Source organism: Schistocerca cancellata, chromosome 7 (assembly GCF_023864275.1).
Source record: "Schistocerca cancellata isolate TAMUIC-IGC-003103 chromosome 7, iqSchCanc2.1, whole genome shotgun sequence".
Classification (NCBI taxonomy): domain Eukaryota; kingdom Metazoa; phylum Arthropoda; class Insecta; order Orthoptera; family Acrididae; genus Schistocerca; species Schistocerca cancellata.
Window position 1 is genome coordinate 581,628,383 of NC_064632.1, and position 27,200 is coordinate 581,655,582.

At 45.1% G+C, this 27,200-nt stretch overlaps 1 protein-coding gene across 1 annotated transcript in view; it reads left to right on the forward strand.

The window, feature by feature from the left end:
- The first annotated feature begins 6,742 nt into the window (after positions 1-6,742).
- Positions 6,743-27,200, forward strand: part of LOC126092949 (medium-chain acyl-CoA ligase ACSF2, mitochondrial-like) — a 268,024-nt gene continuing 247,566 nt past the window's right edge. The window contains exon 1 of the mRNA XM_049908679.1: positions 6,743-6,808. Coding sequence (XP_049764636.1) covers positions 6,753-6,808 — 56 coding nt within the window. The 5' untranslated portion in view covers positions 6,743-6,752. The remainder of the gene's footprint in view (positions 6,809-27,200) is intronic.

Consider the following 27,200-nt stretch of genomic DNA (forward strand, 5'->3'; position numbering starts at 1 on the left):
ATGATGAAGAAGTTGTAATCAACTGGAAAAGTGGACGTCGCTCCGGGAGCTGGCCGACGACCGGCTGCACCACAGGTGGTTGACGAAAGCGCTGTTGCTACGGCAGGCAACGCTGCGCGCAATTCCCTATGGTCAGGCAGTGCGTGTGCTGTGTCACGACAGTTGAACTTCCCGTGGTGCACTCTACGGAAGGTGCATCGAGCCGTTCTTAAACCATATCCGCAAAAGATCCATATCTTACAGCAGCTTGCACCGCAGGACGCACAACGGCGTATTGACTTCACTCTCCACTTTCTAGCAAGGATTGAAGTTGACTAGAGCTGGCCCTGAACCCTCCTACAGACAGACGAAGCTCACTTTTCTCTGAAGGATGAGGTGAACACGCACAATTTCCGAGTGTGGGGATTTTCGCGACCAGTCACTGTGCATGGAGTTTCTCTGTATGGTGAACGTGTCACCCCATCGGCTACGTTCATCATTGGCCCATTCCGTTTTTGAACAGACTGGCGCTCAAGGACCAAAGACGTGCAGTGTGACTGGCCAGCGTGACTACGATATGCTTCGCCAGCATGTCGTACCCGCCTCACAGGAGAGACACGCATTGAACTCAAAAGTTTCCATGCAAGATGGGGCCCACAGCTCACCGCTCGTGAAGTTGACCTGCTTCTTCGAAAGAAATTTGGAAACGATAGAATTATCTGCCGATCGTTTCCAAATGCTTGGCCGGCACGATCACCTGATCTCACTCCCTAAGATTCCTCGTTGTGGGGCTACACGAAAGGCTGGGTTTACCAGGGAACATTCATACATATGCTGATCTGAAGCGCAGCATATCGAGAGAGGTAGCCAGCATATCTACTGACATGTTTCGTTCTGCTGTGCAGAATGCAGTCCTGCCGTTTCAGACTCTTCAGGACGTTGATGGGCAGCCATATTGAGCATCTTTTGTAATGGTACCGGTACGTAATTTGAAACGTCCCCTTAGAACAATTTATACAAGACTGTGCTTAAACTGACACACAATATTTTTAGCGCAACGCAATCTGACTATCAAAAATCCCTGCAAAAGAATGGCCCTGAGTAACTTTAACCTATACCTTTCACAAATCACTTACCTCGCAAAAATCTTCGTTACTCGAACTACTGCAATACAGCGAGCGCCACTATTGCCAGCTAAATAAAAGATTCAAACTACAGAAGGCACTAACTACTGATAGGGATAGTTAGCAAATGAAAGATATTAATAGAGAACAAACAATGTATTTACCTTAATAGTCATAATATATATAGCAGTTCATGACAAATTACAAAACTCCGCCATCTCTCTCCTGACATCCACCACTGCTGGCGGCTCACCTCCAACTGCGCAACGCTACGCGCTGTTCACATCCAGCTGCCGCTGCCCAACACTACAATGGCAGACAACAATGCAAACTAGCCACAGACTGCACACAGCACAGCCAGTGATTTTCATATAGAGCGCTACGTAACTTTGCCAATAAGAAAACATAAACAGCCTACTTACAAATTGTATGATGTGCCGTAGGAGCACATTAAAAGTTTCGGTTGAATTTATTCTGCATTATTTCTCTTTCCCACGTCCTTGACATTAGTGCTACCAAGTTTGGTTCTCGTACAGTAATTAGTTTCTGTGTTATAATGTGTTAAATAGAGGAAGTTTAATTATAACCGCCCAGTATGAGAGGTCAAGGTTACGAAAGGGGTGAACGGGAAGGATAAGCGTTGTGGTATCCAGATAAGAAAAAGAGACCATTCTGTGTATCATGTAGCAGTCATTCATTGAATCTTGTTCTAACTGATTCCGCTATGTCTTCTCAATATGCTTTTTCCATGTTTGCGACAGTGAAGAGCTTGAACGATTTCTTCTCGTCCTCCACTCGACGCTGGGATGTCTTGGAGTATTATCTGTCTAACCTGACGAAGCCGCAGACCGATACTAGGTGGGAAAGCAGCACTGATGCACTTCCTCCACTAAGCTTTCGAAATGGAAGAGTTATGACGCGCTTGTAAACATGTCAGAAGAATCCGATGGCTTGACCGCTCTCAAAACCACAACACTTGGTAATCAGACGAAAAATTATACCTTACTTCTCTGTTAATCTGGTACGACGTACTTCTTCATATGAGCGTTGTCAGTAAGGCCCTCCAAAGCATCGACGTGAATGTTTCTGAGGCCGTGTAAATGCTTGAAAGTAGAAATTATATCTTGAGAACAGCAGAACAGAAAAAAGCTTGTGTCTTTCTTGACAGATTGCAAGGAACTCGCCACAGAATTAGAGCTACAAGATCTCACGTTGCCGCTTTAAGTGTTACCCGGCGACGAAGCAAGAAGCTAAGATACTTTACCTGCGAAGGAAGGGATGAGACGATTGAGGATCCAACAAAACGTTACAAGATTGCATTCTATTACTTGTATTATCTTTTAGACGTAGTCACCAAATTTTTGGACGAGAGATTCACTCGACTGAAGTCTCATTGGAATAATTTTGATTTCCTGTACGACATCGGCAAGCTGAATAATATGCCTCCTGATAGCGTAGACAAAAAGTGCAGAAACCTCGCAAGCGGTTTTGCAAGCCAACAAGCCAAGTGAAGTTGACGCGATAGACTTGAGGGAACAACTTAAAAGTGCTTTCAGTGTCGGTGAAAACCGGAATAGGTCTGACAGAGACTTTGGATTTATAGGACATAATTTTTGCCTCAATGTTAACAACGATGTAAGAATTCTCTTAAGACTCCCGATGACAGTTGCGAGTGAAGAGAGAAGTTTCGCAAAACTAAAACGGATAAAAACGTTTCTTATAACCACGATGGGCCAGACTCGTTTAAGTCATCTTGCAACGATATCTATTGAACACGAGGTTGCAGACTACTTAAATTGTGCTAATCGAGTGAAAGAGTTTGCGCAAACCGAAGCCAGGCAGGTACGATTTGTATAGCCTTTTTTCTTTTTTTTTCTTGCTTTTTAAAGTTCAGTTGCTTAGTTCTTTACCGGGTTGTTTTTTATTTTCTTCGATGCAAAATAAATTGTTCAAAGCAAATTAACATGTAAATTTTAAATTGTGCTGTAATTTTACTTTGTTTTCCGCAGAATACATTATTATCCCCCCCCCCCCATGAACCATGGACCTTGCCGTTGGTGGGGAGGCTTGCGTGCCTCAGCGATACAGATAGCCGTACCGTAGGTACAACCACAACGGAGGGGTATCTGTTGAGAGGCCAGACAAACGTGTGGTTCCTGAAGAGGGGCAGCAGCCTTTTCAGTAGTTGCAAGGGCAACAGTCTGGATGATTGACTGATCTGGCCTTGTAACAATAACCAAAACGGCCTTGCTGTGCTGGTACTGCGAACGGCTGAAAGCAAGGGGAAACTACGGCCGTAATTTTTCCCGAGGGCATGCAGCTTTACTGTATGATTAAATGGTGATGGCGTCCTCTTGGGTAAAATATTCCGGAGGTAAAATAGTCCCCCATTCGGATCTCCGGGCGGGGACTACTCAAGAGGACGTCGTTATCAGGAGAAAGAAAACTGGCGTTCTACGGATCGGAGCGTGGAATGTCAGATCACTTAATCGGGCAGGCAGGTTAGAAAATTTAAAAAGGGAAATGGATAGGTTAAAGTTAGATATAGTGGGAATTAGTGAAGTTCGGTGGCAGGAGGAACAAGACTTCTGGTCAGGTGACTACAGGGTTATAAACACAAATTCAAATAGGGGTAATGCAGGAGTAGGTTTAATAATGAATAGGAAAATAGGAATGCGGATAAACTACTACAAACAGCATAGTGAACGCATAATTGTGGCCAAGATAGATACGCAGCCCACACCTACTACAGTAGTACAAGTTTATATGCCAACTAGCTCTGCAGATGACGAAGAAATTGAAGAAATGTATGATGAAATAAAAGAAATTATTCAGATAGTGAAGGGAGACGAAAATTTAATAGTCATGGGTGACTGGAATTCGAGTGTAGGAAAAGGGAGAGAAGGAAACGTAGTAGGTGAATATGGATTGGGGCTAAGAAATGAAAGAGGAAGCCGCCTGGTAGAATTTTGCACAGAGCACAACTTAATCATAGCTAACACTTGGTTTAAGAATCACGATAGAAGGTTGTATACATGGAAGAACCCTGGAGATACTAAAAGGTATCAGATAGATTATATAATGGTAAGACCGAGATTTAGGAACCAGGTTTTAAATTGTAAGACATTTCCAGGGGCAGATGTGGACTCTGACCACAATCTATTGGTTATTACCTGTAGATTAAAACTGAAGAAACTGCAAAAAAGTGGGAATTTAAGGAGATGGGACCTGGATAAACTAAAAGAACCAGAGGTTGTACAGAGTTTCAGGGAGAGCATAAGGGAACAATTGACAGGCATGGGGGAAAGAAATACAGTAGAAGAAGAATGGGTAGCTTTGAGGGATGAAGTAGTGAAGGCAGCAGAGGATCAAGTAGGTAAAAAGACGAGGGCTACTAGAAATCCTTGGGTAACAGAAGAAATACTGAACATAATTGATGAAAGGAGAAAATATAAAAATGCAGTAAATGAAGCAGGTAAAAAGGAATACAAACGTCTCAAAAATGAGATCGACAGGAAGTGCAAAATGGCTAAGCAGGGATGGCTAGAGGACAAATGCAAGGATGTAGAGGGTTATCTCAATAGGGGTAAGATAGATACTGCCTACAGGAAAATTAAAGAGACCTTTGGAGATAAGAGAACCACTTGTATGAACATCAAGAGCTCAGATGGAAACCCAGTTCTAAGCAAAGAAGGGAAGGCAGAAAGGTGGAAGGAGTATATAGAGGGTCTATACAAGGGCGATGTACTTGAGGACAATATTATGGAAATGGAAGAGGATGTAGATGAAGATGAAATGGGAGATACGATACTGCGTGAAGAGTTTGACAGAGCACTGAAAGACCTGAGTCGAAACAAGGCCCCTGGAATAGACAACATTCCATTGGAACTACTGACGGCCTTGGGAGAGCCAGTCCTGACAAAACTCTACCATCTGGTGAGCAAGATGTATGAAACAGGCGAAATACCCTCAGACTTCAAGAAGAATATAATAATTCCAATCCCAAAGAAAGCAGGTGTTGACAGATGTGAAAATTACCGAACAATCAGTTTAATAAGCCACAGCTGCAAAATACTAACACGAATTCTTTACAGACGAATGGAAAAACTAGTAGAAGCCGACCTCGGGGAAGATCAGTTTGGATTCCGTAGAAATACTGGAACACGTGAGGCAATACTGACCTTACGACTTATCTTAGAAGAAAGATTAAGGAAAGGCAAACCTACGTTTCTAGGATTCGTAGACTTAGAGAAAGCTTTTGACAATGTTGACTGGAATACTCTCTTTCAAATTCTAAAGGTGGCAGGGGTAAAATACAGGGAGCGAAAGGTTATTTACAATTTGTACAGAAACCAGACGGCAGTTATAAGAGTCGAGGGACATGGAAGGGAAGTAGTGGTTGGGAAGGGAGTAAGACAGGGTTGTAGCCTCTCCCCGATGTTATTCAATCTGTATATTGAGCAAGCAGTAAAGGAAGCAAAAGAAAAATTCGGAGTAGGTATTAAAATCCATGAAGAAGAAATAAAATCTTTGAGGTTCGCCGATGACATTGTAATTCTGTCAGAGACAGCAAAGGACTTGGAAGAGCAGTTGAACGGAATGGACAGTGTCTTGAAAGGAGGATATAAGATGAACATCAACAAAAGCAAAACGAGGATAATGGAATGTAGTCGAATTAAGTCGGGTGATGTTGAGGGTATTAGATTAGGAAATGAGACACTTAAAGTAGTAAAGGAGTTTTGCTATTTGGGGAGCAAAATAACTGAAGATGGTCGAAGTAGAGAGGATATAAAATGTAGACTGGCAATGGCAAGGAAAGCGTTTCTGAAGAAGAGAAATTTGTTAACATCGAGTATAGATTTAAGTGTCAGGAAGTCATTTCTGAAAGTATTTGTATGGAGTGTAGCCATGTATGGAAGCGAAACATGGACGATAAATAGTTTGGACAAGAAGAGAATAGAAGCTTTCGAAATGTGGTGCTACAGAAGAATGCTGAAGATTAGCTGGGTAGATCACGTAACTAATGAGGAAGTATTGAATAGGATTGGGGAGAAGAGAAGTTTGTGGCACAACTTGACCAGAAGAAGGGATCGGTTGGTAGGACACGTTCTGAGGCATCAAGGGATCACCAATTTAGTATTGGAGGGTAGCGTGGAGGGTAAAAATCGTAGGGGGAGACCAAGAGATGAATACACTAAGCAGATTCAGAAGGATGTAGGATGCAGTAGGTACTGGGAGATGAAGAAGCTTGCACGGGATAGAGTAGCATGGAGAGCTGCATCAAACCAGTCTCAGGACTGAAGACCACAAGAACAACAACATTATTATCGCTAGACAAACCTAAAAAGATGTTCATTTACGGTAACCGTAAATGCCAACGGTTTATTAAAATTATTTTTAAGAGCTAGCTTTGTTTAAATCATATGACGAACTTTTCAAGTCAAGAGTCACCAAAAAAGAGATAAATTTTCACATTACACAAACTTTTTGTTTGTGTGTAAAACCAGTTTCTCCTCGAGTTAGCGACGGACACTCTGGTAGTACATTAGTTAGCGCGGCCGCCGCTGCACGGTGCTGGAGTAGCCGCTGCATGGAAGCGGTAGGCGCCGGCGGTAAGTCGCGCCAGTAGGCGATCACTCGTCAGAGGCGATGGTGCTGTGGCGGCGATTCGTCATCGTACTCGGCAGCAGGGCCGCGGCGAGGCAGTGAGTACTTAAACATCCGCGCTCACACGCTCCTTCTGCTTGTGTCCCGTCCTAAGCAAGTTATTCTGATCTGGAAGTGAACCGGCCTTTGGACTTGTTTTATATCTAAATGGTACTTTTCCGGATACGGAGCCTTTATCGAAACTTTATCTACAGCCCCTCGACGTCCGTGGTAGGAATTGTGAAACACTTGTGTATAGGCGCCAGGTCGCTGCCATCCGCGGTGGCGTAGCTTTTATTTTAGCAGTCAACATCTCTCTCTGTGGGCTCCCGTAATTCACAGCACGTACGACCTTTCTTCTTCTTGCAGTACTGATAAGATTATTTTGTGCCGAGTGCGATAAAATTCTGCTTATTTAAGTCACTGTCATTGACGTAATTTCAGCTGCCTTTCTGTCTTCATGAGGTACATTCCACTTACTGCTCAAGCAGGAAAGCTTTACGGAGAAAAACAATTTTGAATTAATATTTCTTGCGGCGCAGGATATTTCCGTAGTCTGTCCACGAAAAGCTTGTCATTTGTAAACACCATATTGTACCTGTTTATGCTTCGCTGCAGACATTCAGTAGTGCGGTGGTAAGGGATATTTGCAAGGCCAGTATCTAACAGGAAAGTGGATTGGAAGGAATGATATGCAGTTCCTGATCATTCGACTTAGAGATTTTGTCCTATGTTAAATTCAGACTTCTGGAGAATTGGTAGATGTACCAGAAATGGCACTCTCTGCTTTTCATATTCTCCTGCCGCTCTGATCCTCCAAAAACGCGTGTACTCAGCACGCCGTCATCTGTACTAGTATCAGTCGTACTCAAGATAAAACGCTTCTAGCACTTCGAGAATGGAAGACGTTAATGAAAACAAACTTTTCCAAGGAGGAACATGAATTTATCCATTGGAGTCGCGCGTTACGCCACAAGACTCAAGTGATTTTCTTTTTTTCTGTTGTCCCTCCTTAAAAAAAAAACTTTGCTACACGAATCATAGGACCTCAAGCTCTCCACCCTCGCAGAATTTGTAGCCGTGACGCATAAAGATGATGCAAAAATTCCTGTGTACAAATGAAATCCTACACCTTACTTGTGAGCGGAAGAGATACTTTCTGCAACAGTATTAGCTGAATCATTCGCAGGTGGCGGCAACACAACAAACACCTAACAGTAGTAAGGCCTCCGTAGGGCGAACGACAAATCCAGAGGTGTGTGTGCTGGACTCTTGCTGTGTATCAACCAGAGGCCAACAAAACTATATACTCCGTAAAATGCGTCCTCTATCATCAACCTATAAAAAACTGGATCTACACTCTTACAGTAGCAACACGATCGATGCATTTGTTCCATCATTTTATGACGGCATATGAATTTATTTAGAGATTTTATAGGAAATTATTCACTCCCTGGATCGCAAAAAAGTAAAACATTGAATTTGGTGAGTAGTTTTGGTTCTTCACACGACCATCCTCAGATCTGTAAGAAAAAGCAGAAACAGAAAAATGTTGTAGGTAAATTGTCTTATACCGAGGTGACAAGTGATAGGGTAGCGATATGTGTACAGGGCGGGCCATCTCAAGTTTCGGATGAGATTATCTCGAAAACTATACATCGGGTAAAAATAGTGGGTAAGACAAGTTCGTAAGCTCACAGGGGGACACCAAAAGATACTACACGTGACCTCCAGCCCCCGCCCCCTTGGGTGGGGCAGGGTGCAACTTTGAAATCTTAAATGGAAAACCTCATTTTTATTGCAGATTCGGATTCTCCATAAAAAAAGTAATCAAATTTTGTCTGAAACATTTTTAAACCATTGACAGATGGCGCTGAAATCGAGAAAAAAGTAAAATTGGGGAAGAACTCTGATTTATTTGGAATTATCCGAGAAAGACGCATCAAATCGATAAAAAATGTGCGCAAATTCTTTTGTTACGCCAAATTAAGCTATTTTTGTACAAAATGTGCTGTATCCTACTTCTAGCGTTATCCAGGAACGTAGAATGATGTTATCATCCCGTGGTATAGCAACACACGCTCTTCGAATGCGTTGCTCCATATGGTTTCGGGTTGTGGGCTGTCTTTCATAAACAATATAGTTTAAATAACCCCACAAGAAAAAAATCACGAGGTATTAGGTTTGGTGAACGTGGAGGCCACTGAGTTGGTCCACCGCGTCCTATCCACCGACCAGGGTACCGTAAATTTAAAACGTTCCGCACATTTTTAGCATAACGGGGAGCTGCTTCGTCCTGTTGAACGACATTCGTTCAATAGTTTCTAAATCAACATCTTCCATTAGCTCCAACAAATCATCGCGGAGAAGTTGTAAACAAGATTCCCCAGTAACTTTTCGGTCAAAAAATAGTCTTGTCAAGTAACCGTTTAAAATTCCACACCAGACCGTTAACGACCATTTCTGTGCCAGTGTGGATTGAAGGGGACCAATACTGACAATCATGACGATTTAATTAGTCATTATTTTTGAATGTGGCCTCATCGGTGAACATAACGTATCTAAAAAAAATCATTTCAGCTCTTATTTCCAAGGCCTATTGGCAGAAATGCACGCGTGTTTGCTTATCTTTCGGCGTTATTGCCTGTCAGCGTGATATGATACGCATGATATTTATGTACCTTCAAAATCCTCAAATCAGTTGATTTTGGTATTCCAGTTTCTCTGAATCGCACTACTCATTTCGGGTTCCAGTTGAACACAGACGAGAACGGTAGGGCTACGAGCGTCATTTTCATTGTATTCGAAATGACGAGGTTGACGTTGCATGTATCCATTTCAAGCTCGTTGTGTGCAATTTCGAATAATGTTTTCGCTTGGATGTCAACTGTTTGGGAAACTATCCGCATACCTAAAATTATCATATCAACAATCTCTGTAGCAGGATAGTGAGCCATGTTTCGCTAAAGAATAGTTTACTTTCGTCATTTGTTCACGGTTCACAATTTGAAAGAAGTCACGTCTGCTCGCACTGCACTGACCTTTATACTGAGCCACAGTTCGCAGTCTGGCCACGGTGGCGTCACAGTAGGGTGACTAATGCAATTGTGAAGAGTTCCCTAACGAGATTTTAATACCATTCCGCCTCCCTCCATCAAAAAATGTGTCCGGTAGGATACATTTTGTAAAAAAAATTGTTTAATTCGGTGTAATGAAAGAACTGGTGCACTTTTTGTATAGATTAGATGTGTCGTTCTCGGATCATTCTAAATAAATCGGAGTTCTTCCCCAATTTTAATTTTTCTCGATTTCAGCGCCATCTACCAATGGTTTACAAAAATATTTCAGACAAAACTTGATTACTCTTTACAGAAAATCCGAATCTGCACTAAAAATGGGGTTTCCCATTTAAGATTTAAAAGTTGCACCCTGCCCCACCCAAGGGGAGCGGGGGCTGGAGGTCACGTGTAGTGTCATTTGATGTCACTATTTGAGCTTACGAACTTGTCTTACCCACTATTTTTACCCGATATACAGTTTCGAGATAATCTCATCCGAAACTTCAGATGGACCGCCCTGTATATACAGGTGGCGGTAGTATCGCCTAAACAAGGTATAAAAGGGCAGTGCATTGGCGAGGCTGTCATTTGTGATCAGCTGATTCAGGTGAAGATTTCCGACGTAGTTAAGGGCGCACGATGGGAAAGACTTCGAACGCGGCATGACGGTCGGAGCTAGACACGTGGGCCATTCCATTTCTGATATCGTTAGGGAATTCAATATTCAGAGATTGGCAGTGTCCATAGGACGTCAACAATACCACATTTAGTGCATTACCTCTCACCACAAACAACGCAGTGCACATCGGCCACCACTTAATGGCTGATAGCAGCAGCTTTTGCATAGAGGTGTCAGTGCTAAGAGACAAGCAACACTGCGTGGAATAGCCGCAGAAACCATTGTGGGACGTGGGACGAACGTACCCTATAGGACGGTGTGGCGAAATTTGGCATTAATGGAGAACGGCAGCAGAAGACTGACGTGAACACCTCTGGTATCAGCACATCGCCTGCAGCGCCTCTCCCAGGCTCGTGACCACATCGGTCGGACTCTGAAGGACTTTAAAACAGTGGCCTGGCCAGATGAGTCCCTATTTCAGTTGGTAACAGCTGATGGCAGGGTTAGTGTGGCGCATATCCCACGAAGCCGTGGACCCAAGCTGCCAACAAGTCACTGTGCAAGCTGGTGGTGGCTCTACAGGGTGTTACAAAAAGGTACGGCCAAACTTTCAGGAAACATTCCTCACACACAAAGAAAGAAAATGTTATGTGGACATGTGCCCGGAAACGCTTACTTTCCATGTTAGAGCTCATTTCATTACTTCTCTTCAAATCACATTAATCATGGAATGGAAACACACAGCAACAGAACGTACCAGCGTGACTTCAAACACTGTTACAGGAAATGTTCAAAATGTCCTCCGTTAGCGTCCGTCGCATGGAGTCCCTGATGCGCTGATGCAGCCCTGGAGAATGGCGTATTGTATCACAGCCGTCCACAATACGAGCACGAAGTGTCTCTACATTTGGTACTGGGGTTGCGTAGACAAGAGCTTTCAAATGCCCCCATAAATGAAAGTCAAGAGGGTTGCGGTCAGCAGAGCGTGGAGGCCATGGAATTGGTCCGCCTCTACCAATCCATCGGTCACCGAATCTGTTGTTGAGAAGCGTACGAAAACTTCGACTGAAATGTGCAGGAGCTCCATCGTGCATGAACCACATGTGTCGTACTTGTAAAGGCACATGTTCTAGCAGCACAGGTAGAGTATCCCGTATGAAATCATGATAACGTGCTCCACTGAGCGTAGGTGGAAGAACATGGGGCCCAATCAAGACATCACCAACAATGCCTGCCCAAACGTTCACAGAAAATCTGTGTTGATGACGTGATTGCACAATTGCGTGCGGATTATCGTCAGCCCACACATGTTGATTGTGAAAATTTAAAATCTGAATACGTTGGAATGAAGCCTCATCCGTAAAGAGAACATTTGCACTGAAATGAGGATTGACACATTGTTGGATGAACCATTCGCAGAAGTGTACCCGTGGAGGCCAATCAGCTGTTGATAGTGCCTGCACACGCTGTACGTGGTACGGAAACAACTGGTTCTCCCGTAGCACTCTCCATACAGTGACGTGGTCAACGTTACCTTGTACAGCAGCAACTTCTCTGACGCTGACGTTAGGGTTATCGTCAACTGCACGAAGAATTGCCTCGTCCACTGCAGGTGTCCTCGTCGTTCTTGGTCTTCCCCAGTCGCGAGGCTGGAATGTTCCGTGCTCCCTAAGACGCCGATCAATTGCTTCGAACGTCTTCCTGTCGGGTCACCTTCGTTCTGGAAATCTGTCTCGATACAAACGTACCGCGCCACGGCTATTGCCCCGTGCTAATCCATACATCAAATGGGCATCTGCCAACTCCGCATTTGTAAACATTGTACTGACTGCAAAACCACGTTCGTGATGAACACTAACCTGTTGATGCTACGTACTGATGTGCTTGATGCTAGTACTGTAGAGCAATGAGTCTCATGTCAACACAAGCACCGAAGTCAACATTACCTTCCTTCAATTGGGCCAACTGGCGGTGAATCGAGGAAATACAGTACATACTGACGAAACTAAAATGAGCTCTAACATGGAAATTAAGCGTTTCCGGACACATGTCCACATAACATCTTTTCTTTATTTGTGTGTGAGGAACGTTTCCTGAAAGTCTGGCCGCACCTTTTTGTAACACCCTGTATAATCGTGTGGGCTGCGTGTATATGGTATAAACTGAGTCATTTGGTCCAACGGAATCGATCACTGGCGGGAAATGGTTATGTTCGGTTACTTGGAGAGCATTTGCAGCCATTCATGAACGTAATGTTCCCAAAAAAACGATGCAATTGTTATGAACGACAATGCGCCATGTCACCGGACCACGGCAGTCTGCAATTGGTTTGAAGAACATTTTGAACAATTGGAGCAAGTGATTTGGCCACGGCGCGACTGACTGGCTTGAAGCCCATCGAACATTTGTAGGACGTAATCGAGAGGCTTATTCGTGCACTAAATACGGCACCGGCAACACTTTCGCAATTATGGACGGCTATAGAGGCAGCGTGGCTCGGTATTCCTACAGGGCACTTCCAACGACTTTCCGTGCCACGTCGAGCTCCTGCACTGCGCTGGACAGGAGGTCCGACACGACGTTAGAGGCATCCCCTGACTTTTGTCACCTCAGCGTAAACTCTCTTCTAGAATACACACATTTGTAGGTATAGTAACTCACAAAAAGACGTACCAATCATGGTAAAGGCATAGTGTAAATGTATAGAGGAAGGCTAGACAGCGTCGAGTGAGTATTTCGACACCACGTAAAGGGTCCGCCCCGGTAGCTGAGTGGTCAGCGTGACAGACTGTCAATCCTAAGGGCCCGGGTTCGATTCCCGGCTGGGTCGGAAATTTTCTCCGCTCAGGGACTGGGTGTTGTGTTGTCCTAATCATCATCATTATTTCATCCCCATCGACGCGCAGGTCGCCGAAGTGGCGTCAAATTGAAAGACCTGCACCAGGCGAACGGTCTACCCGACGGGAGGCCCTAGCCACACGACATTTCCATTTATACCACGTAAAGAAAAAGCAGCTATCAGATGGACGTGGACAATAATTTAACGGCATTAAAAAATAGGTAAGTAATAAACGTAAAATGCATACCTTTCCCATGTGAGAGAGAACTCTAATGATGTTCTGGCTATAGTAGCGAGAGATTGATTCTAAACCAGCAGGACTAAGATGCAAACAGTTTCATTGCAAATAATGGAATAAATCGGCATAAACAAAGTTGTGATGAACCGATTAATTTCGTTGATTGTAATTAAATTGCTTCCTTCTTTTACCCCTCTAGACTTAAAATCACTTTCTCTTTGGTAAAGCCAGCACTTTTTAGGGTTCTCTCGTCTGAGAATGGTGTTTATTTACGTTTGTCACTTCCCTATTTTTGTAACGCCATAAAATTATGGTGCACGTCCACGTAGCTGTTTTACCTTTCTTACGTCGTACCAATACATGCAGGCGATGTTGTCTAGCTTTACTGTGTACATTACACTATGCCTTCACACTTCCTAGAAACGTGTATATTCTTGAAGACTGTCAGTATTCCTGAAGCAGTTTTGTTTTTGCTCGTTCTTTCGGATCTGAGGATGGCTGAGCGAAAAAACGGAAACTAGTTATCAAACTTAATGTTGTATATTGTTTGCAATCCAGATAACTAAAGTTTTGTATAAATCTTTCAATTTTTTTGAAATTGTGTAAGATCGCTGTTCTGTTTGGTGATAATGTCTGGTATTACTAATATACGAAATATTCATCTATACAGTTTCTTCGAATTGGGGTGCCCGGCCTATATATAGTTATTAGAAGCTGTTGTACCTTTGTCTGTAATAGGCAAAAGTCTGTAAAGTCGGCCGATTTCAGCCTCAACGATCATTTTTGAATCATCAATACGTGCTGATAGCTCATAAATATGCACGTAATTTCCAAATTAAGTACGCATGCAAGAGTTCTTTGCATAGGCTCTGAAGTTACTTTAGCGGTAAACAGTGCGTTGCCACACTGTTACTTACACACTTATCGTGGCGAGGAAGCATTCCAATAAGTCGCAGAGCGATTAGTCAATCTATAAAATACAATATGGGTTCGTGGTAATTCGGCACCTGACGGCCTTGAACTGCTTAGTTCACTGGGAGGTTGCAAATGGGACGAATAGAAAGATTCGGCAGGAAACTGCGCTTATCTAAAAAAGATACATTCCGCCGAAACAGCAATGACTGAAAACTCCCGCAGCCTTCGGCGAAGATGCAGAAAGAAGATACTGACGGGCGTAGTTGATCAACAGTGTTACTTTTATCTGAACTTGTGATACCGTGACCTCATAAATCAGTGCCGTTTTTGTATCAACTTAGCAGCGCTTACTTTTGTCAGATCTTGACTGAAGAATCCTGATCGTGAACCATAAGGAACAAAGGGTGCGGGAATCCATCACCTGAACTTGCAGAACAATGTCTGAATGTAAGTCATAAACCAAATACGTAACTGTATACTAACCATTCATTAAATTTCGTTTTCTCAGAAAAATATCTGAAAGTTGAATTTGGCACGGTATTGAAAACAATATCTTAATGAACTATTATTTACCTCACCAGAAAGTGAGATGAGGGATTTCCGTCCCGAAATACGATAACTGAGAGGCAGTAAACATCAGTCGAAAATTCATAGCGCGCTGAATACTGATGTTTGGGCTTTTGCTGTGATGTTTCCATGGTAAACAGTGGAGCACTGTGCTAGCTTTAGAAAAATACTGACATTAACTGGTGTAGTTCCGACATGGCTGTAGTGACTGAGGAAAGCTACTGGAATTTTAATCTTACTCTGGACGGCTGGACTGGGACCTGAACTGTGCTCCTCCCGAATACGGTTTCAGTTTGCGTTACACGAGAGATTCTGATCGTCACAGACCCATAGATTTTCGTGGATGTGGAACATGCCAGAAAACATTCATCTGTCCTCTGCAAACCGACTGCTGGTGCATGGCGGAAAGGACATAAAGTTCATTAGAGACAAACCACACGATCGAATTGAAGGCACAATGGTGAGAAAAACGGACAGACTCCCTTTCAGAGGAACCATCGCAGCATTCGCCTTAAGCGATTTAGCGAAACTACGGAAAATAAAGATCTGAGTGGCTGAGCAGGGATCAGAACCGCTGTCCTCGAATATGCGTCCAGCGTCTTAACCTCGCACTGTTTCCTGATCCGTTCACGGAAAGATAGGTTGTCTGCGTACCTGTGTGTCTCTTAATGTTTCTCTTTTAGAGTTTAATCGAGGTATAATTTAGGCTGTAGTGGCCCATGTGGCCCGTATCGCGCAGTGGACTTCGGGGTATTTGCAGAAAGTCTCCACGTCGCACAGTGTCTCTTGCGGCATCACCCACTTCAGCCTATCGGGTGTTACGGTAAAGCTTTCGTGCAGAGTAAACAAGTCCATGACGAAACGCAGAGCTAGTCTTCGAATTTTCCCTCGCTCTTTCGTTCATCCCACTTAGTAGGGGTTCCACATCGACGAACAGTACCCGAAAATTGGCCAAACAAATATTCCGCAAGCGTGTTCCTGTTTGTTAGCTTACAGATCCTTAGAACCTTTCTGATACGTAAGGGAAGCACCCTACCTCGAAACTGCATCAAAAGATTTTTATATATAGAGACGTGTTTGTTCTACTACCAATCGCGGCCATTTTTCTGTAAAACTCTGCAGTTGTGCCCATTCGATGTCTGAGGTAAGTCGCTGAAGAAACGGTTCGGTGTAACAGACAACTACTACAAGCCGATTCACAAGAGTCGTAAATAAAGTGTCATAGCACATAAAGTTAAACATTTTTTGTTCCGTGGAGTACTGTGTGAACTATCAGATGCCTGGAACGTGCTGTCACGATATTTCGAGGCAGTCATCTGGTCGTCTTCACGTGTATACCTATGGCAGTACAGAACTCAAGCTGGCAGGAGATGGTGTGTGGTGTGTGGTGTGTGGTGTGTGGTGTGTGGTGTGTGGTGTGTGGTGTGTGGTGTGTGGTGTGTGGTGTGTGGTGTGTGGTGTGTGTGGTGTGGTGTGTGGTGTGTGTGGTGTGGTGTGTGTGTGGTGTGTGGTGTGGTGTGTGTGGTGTGTGTGGTGTGTGGTGTGTGGTGTGTGTGGTGTGTGGTGTGGTGTGTGGTGTGTGTGGTGTGGTGTGTGGTGTGGTGTGTGGTGTGGTGTGTGTGGTGTGGTGTGTGGTGTGGTGTGTGTGGTGTGGTGTGTGTGGTGTGGTGTGTGTGGTGTGGTGTGTGTGGTGTGTGTGTGTGGTGTGGTGTGTGTGGTGTGTGTGTGTGGTGTGGTGTGTGTGGTGTGTGTGTGTGGTGTGTGTGTGTGTGTGTGTGTGTGGTGTGTGTGTGTGTGGTGTGTGTGTGTGTGGTGTGTGTGTGTGGTGTGTGTGTGTGTGGTGTGTGTGTGTGGTGTGTGTGTGTGTGGTGTGTGTGTGTGGTGTGTGTGGTGTCTAGGGACTGATGACCTCAGCAGTTTGGTCCCTTAGGAATTTATACTGTGGCAACATAAGGTAGTTCACCCGAAATTTTATCGAACAACGTATGCGGCGGAGAGTTAAATTTCACCTGAGCTAGACATTTGCTTGAAACAGTATGCACTCGTTCGCAAAACGAGGCACCCAGAAGACGTGGTTGGATGTCAATGTAACTTCGTGCACGTGCATACCTTCGGCGAGTGTCTAAGATTACAGTTGCAACTCTGTCGCAAGTAGAACGCTCACCAGAGTGAGTTAATTCCGTTCGTCCTTACTACTGTTGCCAGGCCGGGCAGGGTATACAAGGAGCGTGAAAGGCATCACACGTTCAGAGTTCGGATGCTGGCAGCAGACGAACTAGGGAGCCATGGTGACAGGTGTAGGCTGGCGGTAACTCCACAACATAAACGGCTGCGTCTTGACTGGGGAGCACGGACTGATGGTTAATGGCGTTCACATGTGTTCAGCAATAAACGGCGGTTTTGCACGACCCCCAGACGACCATCGCCGGCGATTACGGGGGATCTGCCGAAGTCTGTCTTCCAATGTTTTGGAGTGCCTTGGTGGTATTACTGCTAGAGTCATGACGCGGGGATGCATTCGGTGTGACTTCAGGGGACGGTTGGCAGTGATACAGGGAACTCTCGTGGCACAACAGTAAGTCGCAGACATCCTACGTCCTCGTGTTACCTCCCACGTGACAATCGTTGCGCCATTTTTCGACAAGACACTGCTCGCACACACATTACACGTGTCTGAACGACCTGAGTGATGCTGAGGCACTCCCACGGCCAACAAGACCCCACACGTGTGTCCCAGATGGAACGTTTCGGGCCAGCTCTGATGTAAAATCCATCCCAGCGCCAGTATCCGGGATACCGGAGACCACTTAAAACAGCTGCGGGCTGGCTTGCCTCAAGAGAGGACGCGACTTGGACAGCTTTCCCGAATGAGTCCGTGCACACATCCAGGCACGGTCAGGTGCAACGTCATACCGCCAAGTGGACTCTTTACTGACGAGTTCTTCGAAAATTTGACTCGACTTTGTCGTCACTGAAATAAAGTGAAATGCCCTCTCTATCAGTGTGGTTTCATTTTGTTTCCTCCGCTTCTGCCAGGTGCTCCACTTTTTGTTAGGCGGTATATTTCAGCTTTTTTTTGGAAGCTATTTCCTCTCTATTGCCAATCTCCATTTTGTGCCCAACTTATTTCCACACCTTCATTTAATTTGTTTCCCGAATAGCAAAACTTGTCTAATTTTAGGGCTTCATTTCCTGATCTGATTCCCTCAGCATAGCCTGATTTAATTAGACTAAATTTATTAAACATTTTTTACTTCTAAACGCTTATTTATCCCTTAAATTTGTATCACTGTGGGGTTGTTCCTGACTGTACGAGAGGGGTGGCAACTGTACGACACTGAACTCGCTGTCAAGGAGACGATGGTTCAAACCCCTGTCTTGCCATCCACATGAGGTTTTTCCACGATTTCTCTTTATTGCTTCAGTCGAATGCCTGAGGATTCATTTGAAAAGGGTGTGATCGATTCCGTTCCTCAATCTGTCCTCAGTTATCTAACGATGCCGACGCCGGCAATACGTTAAACCGTTAATATATCTTCCAGCCTTTTTGTGGCTGGAAGCGAACTGCATCCCGGAGAGAACAAAATCTATCGTGGGATACCTCAACACAACACTATACACGGTCCTCAGATGTCAGTGCAGCACACCAAATCAATTCACACCAGCTGCTACTCTGAACCAACGGATTTCTTGATTATTTCACAAACTCCCCCTGCCTGCTTCACTCTGCTATTCACGGATCGCCGTATGTGAATGGAAAAAAAAATAGCGATGGATGGTATTATGTGACACTTTAATTGTTTGCAAAGTTATTTATGTTCGTGAATTACTGTTGACTATTACGTTATAGTCACTTGCTATTATCTTAACTAGATGAGTGGAGCCTCAACAGCTAGTGTAATAGCCAGGCAATTCACCGTGGAGGTCATCCGCTGTAAGGACTTTGACCGTCAACTCGAGCCGAAGGAAGATCTCGCAAGTACAGTGCAGCATCTTTCCACTCCCCTATTAGACAGATGAAAATTGTACGAAGTGCACAGTGAGCTGGTATGCAAAAAGCACCACAATCGGTATAATAAAAGCACAACAATGCGGTGGTGTTCGTCCTGGAGGAAGTGTGTTCGAATTCTGTTGGTACAAGAAATTTTAATCACCGTCATTTTTATTTTTTTTCGGCGTAGGCAGGCGATGTCGTGGATTTCCTGCCAGCGGAGTTCGTACGTCTACGTCGAAAACTACTGCACAGCGTTTCGTGGAATGGGGGCATGTGACACTGTTGGACGACGTTAAGATGAACTGTTTGATGGGATTCTTTTAATTTCCATAATCGTCCACACCACGCAAAACTTTGCACAAGCGTTTTTAGTGATATTACATATTTACACTACGCTAAGGAAATAAATGAATACATGTAAGTAGTTCATTAAGTGTCATGAACAAGACAAATATGGGTCGTAACTTGTAGTGTCGAAAATATTATACGTTACCGCAATATTGTATTTTATTTAACACTCCTTTCGTTGAAGACATTTGGAATTAAAGTATGTTAAGAGGTCGACTGAAACTCTTTGAACCAATAAAGAATGCACACTAGTTGCTTACATTGTTATTGTTTGCTGTGTGCGCACAGTAATAAAAAAAACCACAGTGGTTAGCACACGACGATTTAAATCCACTCCCGGCCATAGAAATCTGATTTCCATGGTTTTCCAGCATCGCTCAAGGTGAATTCTGAGATAATTCCTTTGAGAAGGCATGGCCTATTTCCTTCCCCACACTCCCATCCATAATGGCCTCATCGTAGACGGAGAACTGAATTGTAATTTCCCTTCCATCTTTTACTAGTAAACAGATCTATATAAGTATCCACGAGTAAAATTCTAAACTGATGTCCTAAGCAGACTGCATCTCTGGAGCTCAGCCAGTGGTTAAATACCACTAAAAATCCTGTAACGTTTGTATCCGCTATCAAAAAATTGCAAATGTTCATGTTTTGTGACGCTTGACTATTTTTGTCAAACCTGAATTCAATTCGGATGCATGGTACTAGCAATACCATGAACACCTTCCTCCATATCAGAGGTTCCTGAAGCACGCCTGTGCAGTGCTCAATTCATAGCCAACCGGTTCCAGTCCTGGTTTTGGAATGAATTTTCTCCGCTGATAATTGACCGACTAGATGTGGACGCGTAAATTCCCGACCTCCAGTCACCGTGCCATTGTTATGGACCAAATTACACACAGTCCGTAGCCTCTCAAGACACTCCTGATGGTGGTCCAACAGATGGAGACCTTAGGCTGTGTGGCCCACTAATTGCAATTCCAGACGAACTTGGTTCTACCCTCTCTCTCCTCGTCTTCAACAACAGAAGCTACTTAATTCGGTTCAACATCTAAACTAGCATGTCCCCTTACCAAGGCCACCTACACTCAGCAGATACGCAAAGACACAAGTCTCGCGCAGCGTCCTTTACCGGCTCCGCATCTGCCATACTTGGCTGAATCGTGGTCATACGTACTGTCGTTGAGGTTCCCGTTAAATGGTGGTCCACGTTTTGCTTGACTCATCCAATCTGCAGCAGACTTTTAATCTCCCAGACTCGCTAACTCTGGTGCTAGAGGACAGTACCTCAGTAGATGATTTAATTTTACGTTTTATTCGCAAAGGGACTTTTACCACTCTTTCTGCGGGAGAGCCACTTAACCTTATCGGCCCACTGAGGAGTTGGTAAAACACTGTTGCCTCCTCTGCCCAGAGAGGACTGGGCTTGGTGGTCCAGCCTTGGCATAACCCTACCTGTTCTTTTACTCTTCCTCCCTCGTCTCGTGGTTCGACTTTTTCATCTTTTGCCTCTCTGTGCTTCTCTTGCTCCGTCTGTGTTGCTAGTCTTTCCTAGGCCATTGCTGTGTGGGGTGCCCCTGGTAAGTGGTGGGGGGATGGGGGTTCTCTCATTACACTCTGCCTTCGGGGGCTTCCGGCTGCTACCTAGAAGGGCACCTTGTCTGCCTTTCTATGCCTTTCTTCTTTTTTGTCACTTCTCGCCTTCGTTGACCTTGAATGGACCTTGAGTTTTTCTTCCCCTTGATTTTGCGTGCAGGGCCATCTCTGATCTATAGTCATGCAGACTTGTCTGTTCGAGGAAAAGACTGATGACCTAGTAGTCTGGTCCCTTTAATCATCCAACCAACTACAAATCCGACTTCGCAAGGGGAAGGTGCCGTTGTGTACGAAGAAAGAAAAATACCCTAGTTACGTGGATGAAACTATCCCCTACGAGTCTCCCAAACAAAGATGTCAAGTGACTTTCCTTCTTTCATAAACCAGTTAAGACTGTCTCAAACGTTCGTGTTTGCCTTCTGCATACTTTCCAAATCCTGTCACATAGCTCTCCTTCTACATAAATTTGTGACGTAATAGCACAGGAGGAACGAATTTAGTGTGGAAGGTGGATTGTACCACTGTCATGGCGATTTTAGTACGCATCGCAATACCGATTTCTGTCATTTCAGTACAACATATAGACGACGTTTTGCTGGTGAATAACGTAACCAGCCACAAATACTTTTAAAATACTTTACTTCAATGCTATAGCCGGGTTCAGCCTATCATGCCCATCTTCGTATGGCTAACGTTTCCGATTCCATAAATGTTTTGTCAACATGTCGGCTACTCCTGCACTACACAAGAGTATTTAAGTATTCATCGTCACTTTGTTTAGACAGTAACATTGTGTATGCATGTAAGAAAACAGTTAACACAGATTTTATTCCTGGCATGTAAGCGACGTCAGCGTCGCAACTGCGGTGGCAGCTTGAACTTAAAACAGCGAACGTCAGAAACGCGTAACAGGTGACTGGGTAAAGCGTAATTCCCATCTCCAGGTCGACAGGTAAGGTTCGTGCATACCTCCTGGTACAGGTCAGGTTCAAGGAAGGGTAACTGCCTGAGCTGTTACCTTCCCAACTTGCCAATTAATCTGTCAGGAAACTTCGAAACTTCCTCGCAGATTAAGCCATATATTCTAGAATCTGTCAGGAGTTCAGGAGGTGTGACCTGAGGTGTGAACAGTCATCAAAGTCAGGTGAGCCCCCACCTCACCCCCCCTCCCACCCCCAGCCTCTCAGGGAAGACCCCCAGTTGAAGGAGCACACCATTGGAGACACTAGCAATCATCAGAGATTTTCTTGCAATGAGCCAGTCACTATGTCAGTCTTCATCTTGGAAAAGGTAAATGGAATGAGGCTAAAGATTTCAAGAATCTCCCAGCTGCATGTCAGTTCATCATGGTATGTACTGAAGGTCAGTCCTTTGCTACAGTTTAATATTATCATTTATTTTACAGTTTATTATTCAGAAAGGTATTGATTCAATTGCTCGGCCTGTGAAATCTTGCTCTCGTTTGCATAATGGCACTTTGCATTTCGAGACCAATTGTGATTTTAAAGTCCAACAACTGTTTGCAGCTTTGCTCCTCCACGGCTATCCTTTTAGTTAGAGACCCACCGAATGCTGAATTCTTTACATGGTGTTACTTAAGCTGGGATGCTTTATGATCTGACTAAGGGACAAATCCAAATTTACCTCTCTGTTCAGGGTGTCACTGCAGGCCATCGGGTAATGTAAAAGTTTGGTGAAACCTTAGTGCTCACATGTGCTCTTTGTCTCAGGTTTGATTGAGTAGTGCTTCGATCAAAGCAGACTATAAAGTCATCATTGTCAGACTGTACACTGCAAACCTGATACGCAGCTACCAATGGGTACATTACAACCACACTCAAATGTCCTGTCGAAACACAGCCATATGTGTTACTTGTGGTAGGGATGCACAAGAGGGCAATTGGATGCCGCCCCCTCCCTGCTGTATCAGTTGCAATGGCGGCCTTGCAGAATCATCTCGATAACATCCAGTGTATCTCGATGAGCAGGTCGTCCAGATCTGGTTGAAGGAAAAAGTGCCTTACCCTGTCGTTAGCAAATTGTTGGCTAGTTGAAAGCCCTGCATTTTACCATTTGGCACAGTACTGTTCTTCCTACAACTCGCTCCACAAGACATGGCCACGTTGATTTGCGACCTTAAATTCATGACTGCAGTTAAAAAAATCTGTGTCATCGTTACATCCCAGTCTGCTTCTCCTCCAGCTGTGCAACAAGTCACCAAATATTCTCATCTGTCAGCGATATCACCAGTTACACAACTGGCAGGCTGGAAAAGATAGAACGAATTCTCCTGCGGAGACTTCTTACATCCCTCCAGCCAACAAACACCTGAGTCATCATCTGCCAACAGCAAAGGCTCCAACAAATCACAGAAAAAGCGCCACCATTCCGGTGCTCAAACCCGGCAAAAACCACCTTGATGTGGAGAGCTATCGGCCCATCAGCGTCACCAACGTTGTTTGTAAGCTGCTGGAACATATGGTGTGTCGGCAGTTGGGTTGGGTCCTGGAGCCACGTGGCCTACTGGCTCCATGTCAGGGCGGCTTCTGCCGGGGGTGCTCTACCACAGATACTCTTATGTCCCTCGAGTCTGCCATCCGAACAGCCTTTTCCAGATGCCAACACCTTGTTACCATCTTTTTTGGTCCACGCAAAGCGTAGGACACCACCTGGCGACGACATATCCTTGCCACATTATACGGGAGGGGTCTGAGGCCAGCTCCTGATTTTTATCCAGAGTTTCCTGTTGCTCTTTACTTTCAGTGTCAAAGTTGGTGCCTTCCGTAGTCTCCCCCCCCCCCCCCCCCTCCCATACCCAGAAGAAAGAATCCCACAGGGATCTGTATTGAGTGTACCACTATTTTTAGTGGCTATTAATGGTCTAACAGCAGCTGTAGGGCCGTCTGTCTCACCCTCTCTGTATGCAGACGACTTCCACATTTCGTACTGCTTCAGTAGTACTGGTGTTGCTAAGTGGCGCCTACAGGGAGCCATCCACAAGGCGCAGTCATGGGCTCTCGCCCACGGCTTCCAGTTTTCGGCCGCTAAGTCGAGTGTCATGCACTTCTGTCGGTGTCATACAATTCATCCGGAACCAGAACTTTACCTTAATGACGACCCACACACTGTAGTGGAGACATATCGATTCTTAGGACTAGTTTTCGACGGCCGATTGACTTGGCTACCTCACCTTCGTTAGTTTAAGTGGAAGTGCTGGCAGCACCGCAATGCCTTCCGCTGCCTAAGCAACACCAACTGGGCTGCAGATAGCTCTACGCTGCTGCAGCTCTACAGAGCCCTTGTTCAATCCCGCCTTGACTACGGGAGTATGGTTTATGGTTCGCTGGCGCCCTCAGCGTTGCTTGTACTCGACCCAGTGTAGCACTGCGGTGTTCGTCTAGCGACGGGAGCTTTTAGAACGATTCTGGTGACCAGTGTCCTGGTGGAGGCTGGAATCCCTCCATTGCAGATTAGACGTGCACAATTGCTCTCCTGATCATCCAAATTACCATCTCCTTTTTCCACCCGCAGCAGTTCATCTCCTGCATTGGCGGCCTAGGTCAGGGCTAACGACTGTAGTTCACGTGCGATCCCTTCTGTCTGAACTGGACTCCTTCCCTTTACCACCTCCCATCCAGGTCTGTCTGCGTACACCTAGGCTGCAGATTCGTCTGGACCTTTTGTATGATTCTAGTGACTCAGTCACTCCAGCAACTCGCCGCTGTCACTTCGTCTCGATTCTTGACGTGTTCCAGGGCTCTGAAGTGGTTTATACTGACGGGTCGATGGCTGATGGTCATTTTGGCTTCGCCTACGTCCACAGAGGCCATTTTGAACAGCATTCCTTACACGTTGGCTGCAGTGTATTCACTGCAGAGCTGGTGGCCGTCACTCGCGCACTTCAGTATGTCCGTTCATGCCTGGGGAATCGTTTCTTCTGTGTACTGACTCCTTCAACAGCTTACAATCTATCGACTAGTGCTACCCCGCCATCCTTTGGCAGCGCCCATCCAGGAGTCCATCTATGCCCTGAACTGGTCCCATCATCAGTGGTGTTTGTGTGGACCCCAGAACATGTCGGCATCCCAGGCAACGAACTTGTTGACAGGCTACGCGGAAACCGGTTCTGGAGATGGGCATCTCTGAACCTGACCTGCGTTCTGACTTAAGCCGTAGGGTTTTTTCGGCTTTGGGAGATGGAATGGCATAACAGTACACCCAACAAACTGCGTGTCGTTAAGGAGACTACGAATGTGTGGAAGACCTCCATGCGGGCCTATCACAGGAAATCCGTTGTCCTCTGCCGGCTCTACATTGGCGATGCTTGGGTGAACCAAAGTTACCACCTGCGCCGTGAAGACCTGCCTGAGTGTCGGTGCGGCGCCTGGTTGACAGTGGCCCATATTATGATGCAGTGTCCCACTTTGACTGTCCAGAGACAAAATCTTGGGTTACCGGACTCACTGTTGCTCATTTTACCTGACAACGCCTCATCGGCTGATCTAGTTTCACGTTTCATTCGTGAGAGTGGGTTTTACCATTTGATCTAAGTTTTAGCGCATGTCCTTTGTCCATATGTGTCCTCCACCCTAGTGCTTCTATGGTGGAGCATTTAATGTGTTGCAGAGTGGCTGGCTTCTCTCATGGACAGCCAGCCATGGGTATTCTTTGTTGTTTTAATCTCTTCATCCCGTTTCTTCCGTTTCTGTGGTTTTCTTGTCCACTTTTGTCCGTTTACATGTTTGTTACCCTTCGTCTTTCTTGTGATTTTTTTTTCCTTCATTCTGTTTTGAGTTGTCTGTCTCGTTCGTTTTATTCTCACACTTGTGGTATTGTTTCATTCAGAACAAGGGACGGATGACCTCGTAGTTTGGTCCCTGTCCCCCTCTTTTAATCCAACCAATCAAATCAAACAAAAGCAAATGGTCTCCTCCTTTACCGACTCTGAGATCCTCTTAAACGGCGTCGCCGCGTGGTACCCTCAGCTGTCCGACCTGCATTTCGATGATGTGCGTTGCCAACTGTTTTTCTGCCCTGAAATACGCAGGCAAATCCAGAGATAGTGCTGATACCTCTGTAGATCTCGTAGAACAGGATCCTCCCACCTCTGCACCCTGTAGAGTGACACCAAAATGACAGCCTTCATTGTCACTCTCCAATCCTTTCCCCGTCATGACACTGCTACAAAGGAACGTTCACAGTATTAGAAGTAACAAGGAGGAATTACTGCTCCTCTTGGAATCGAAGCGTCCATTTGCTTTCAGCCTCCAGGAAACGAAACTGCGTCCTCTGGACTGTTTCGACCTCTCGCATGTCTTTTCGGTCTGCTTTGACCTCTCCCCTGCACAGCTTATCCTGATGCTCATCCTGGATGAAGTTTATAGTCAAACCATATTTTCCTTCCTTGCTTCATCTTTTCTCTTTATACCGTTTACATTCTGTCACTCAGTGTCACTGGGGCAGGCTGGCTCCAGCTTACTGGTAAAGTCCCTCACCGCTCCTTGGTACTTGGTGACTTTAATGCACACCAATCCATTTGGGGCTCTTAAAGAACCTGTCAGAGGGGTGACCTCTTGGTTGACATTGTCCATTCAACCTCATCTTCCTTAACACTGGAACACCCATATTCCTTTGAGACTCCACGCACACCTATTCCCATTTGGACCACTCGTTCTGCACTTCCCAGCTTGCTAGTCATCTAAAGTGATCCGTTCTGACACATAGTCCAGCGAACATTTCCCGTGTGCTATGTATGTGCTGAGTCCTACCCACGTATGTGTAAACCCAATCGGTAGCTTTCTAAGGTGACTAGAGGCATTACTCCTCCCTGGCGACCTTCGCGGAGCATTATTTCCTCAGTTGAGATGACCATGTAGAATACCTTACAAACATTATCTTTACTGCTGAAGAATGTTTCATTCCTTGCACATCATCTTGACGCCCCATATCCCAGTCCCTGGGTGGACTGAGGTGTGCCATGACGCAATTTGCATGCTGACACGTGCTCTACGTTTTTAAGCGTCTTCCTACTTTGGCGAACTTTATTATAAGCAGTTGCATGCGCAGTGTAGTCGCATTCTTCGGGATAGCAAAAAAGCTAGCTGGATTTCATTTACTAGTTCTTTAAAGTTCCGCTCCCTCTTCTGTCAGTGGACCACCTGCATGTGGATTTCTGGTGCTAAGGTCATTCCCCAATTTTCGGCCTGACCGTAGCAGAAGTCATTGTGGACCTCATTGCTAATTTCTAACACCTCAGGCCTCTATTTGGCGGAACTT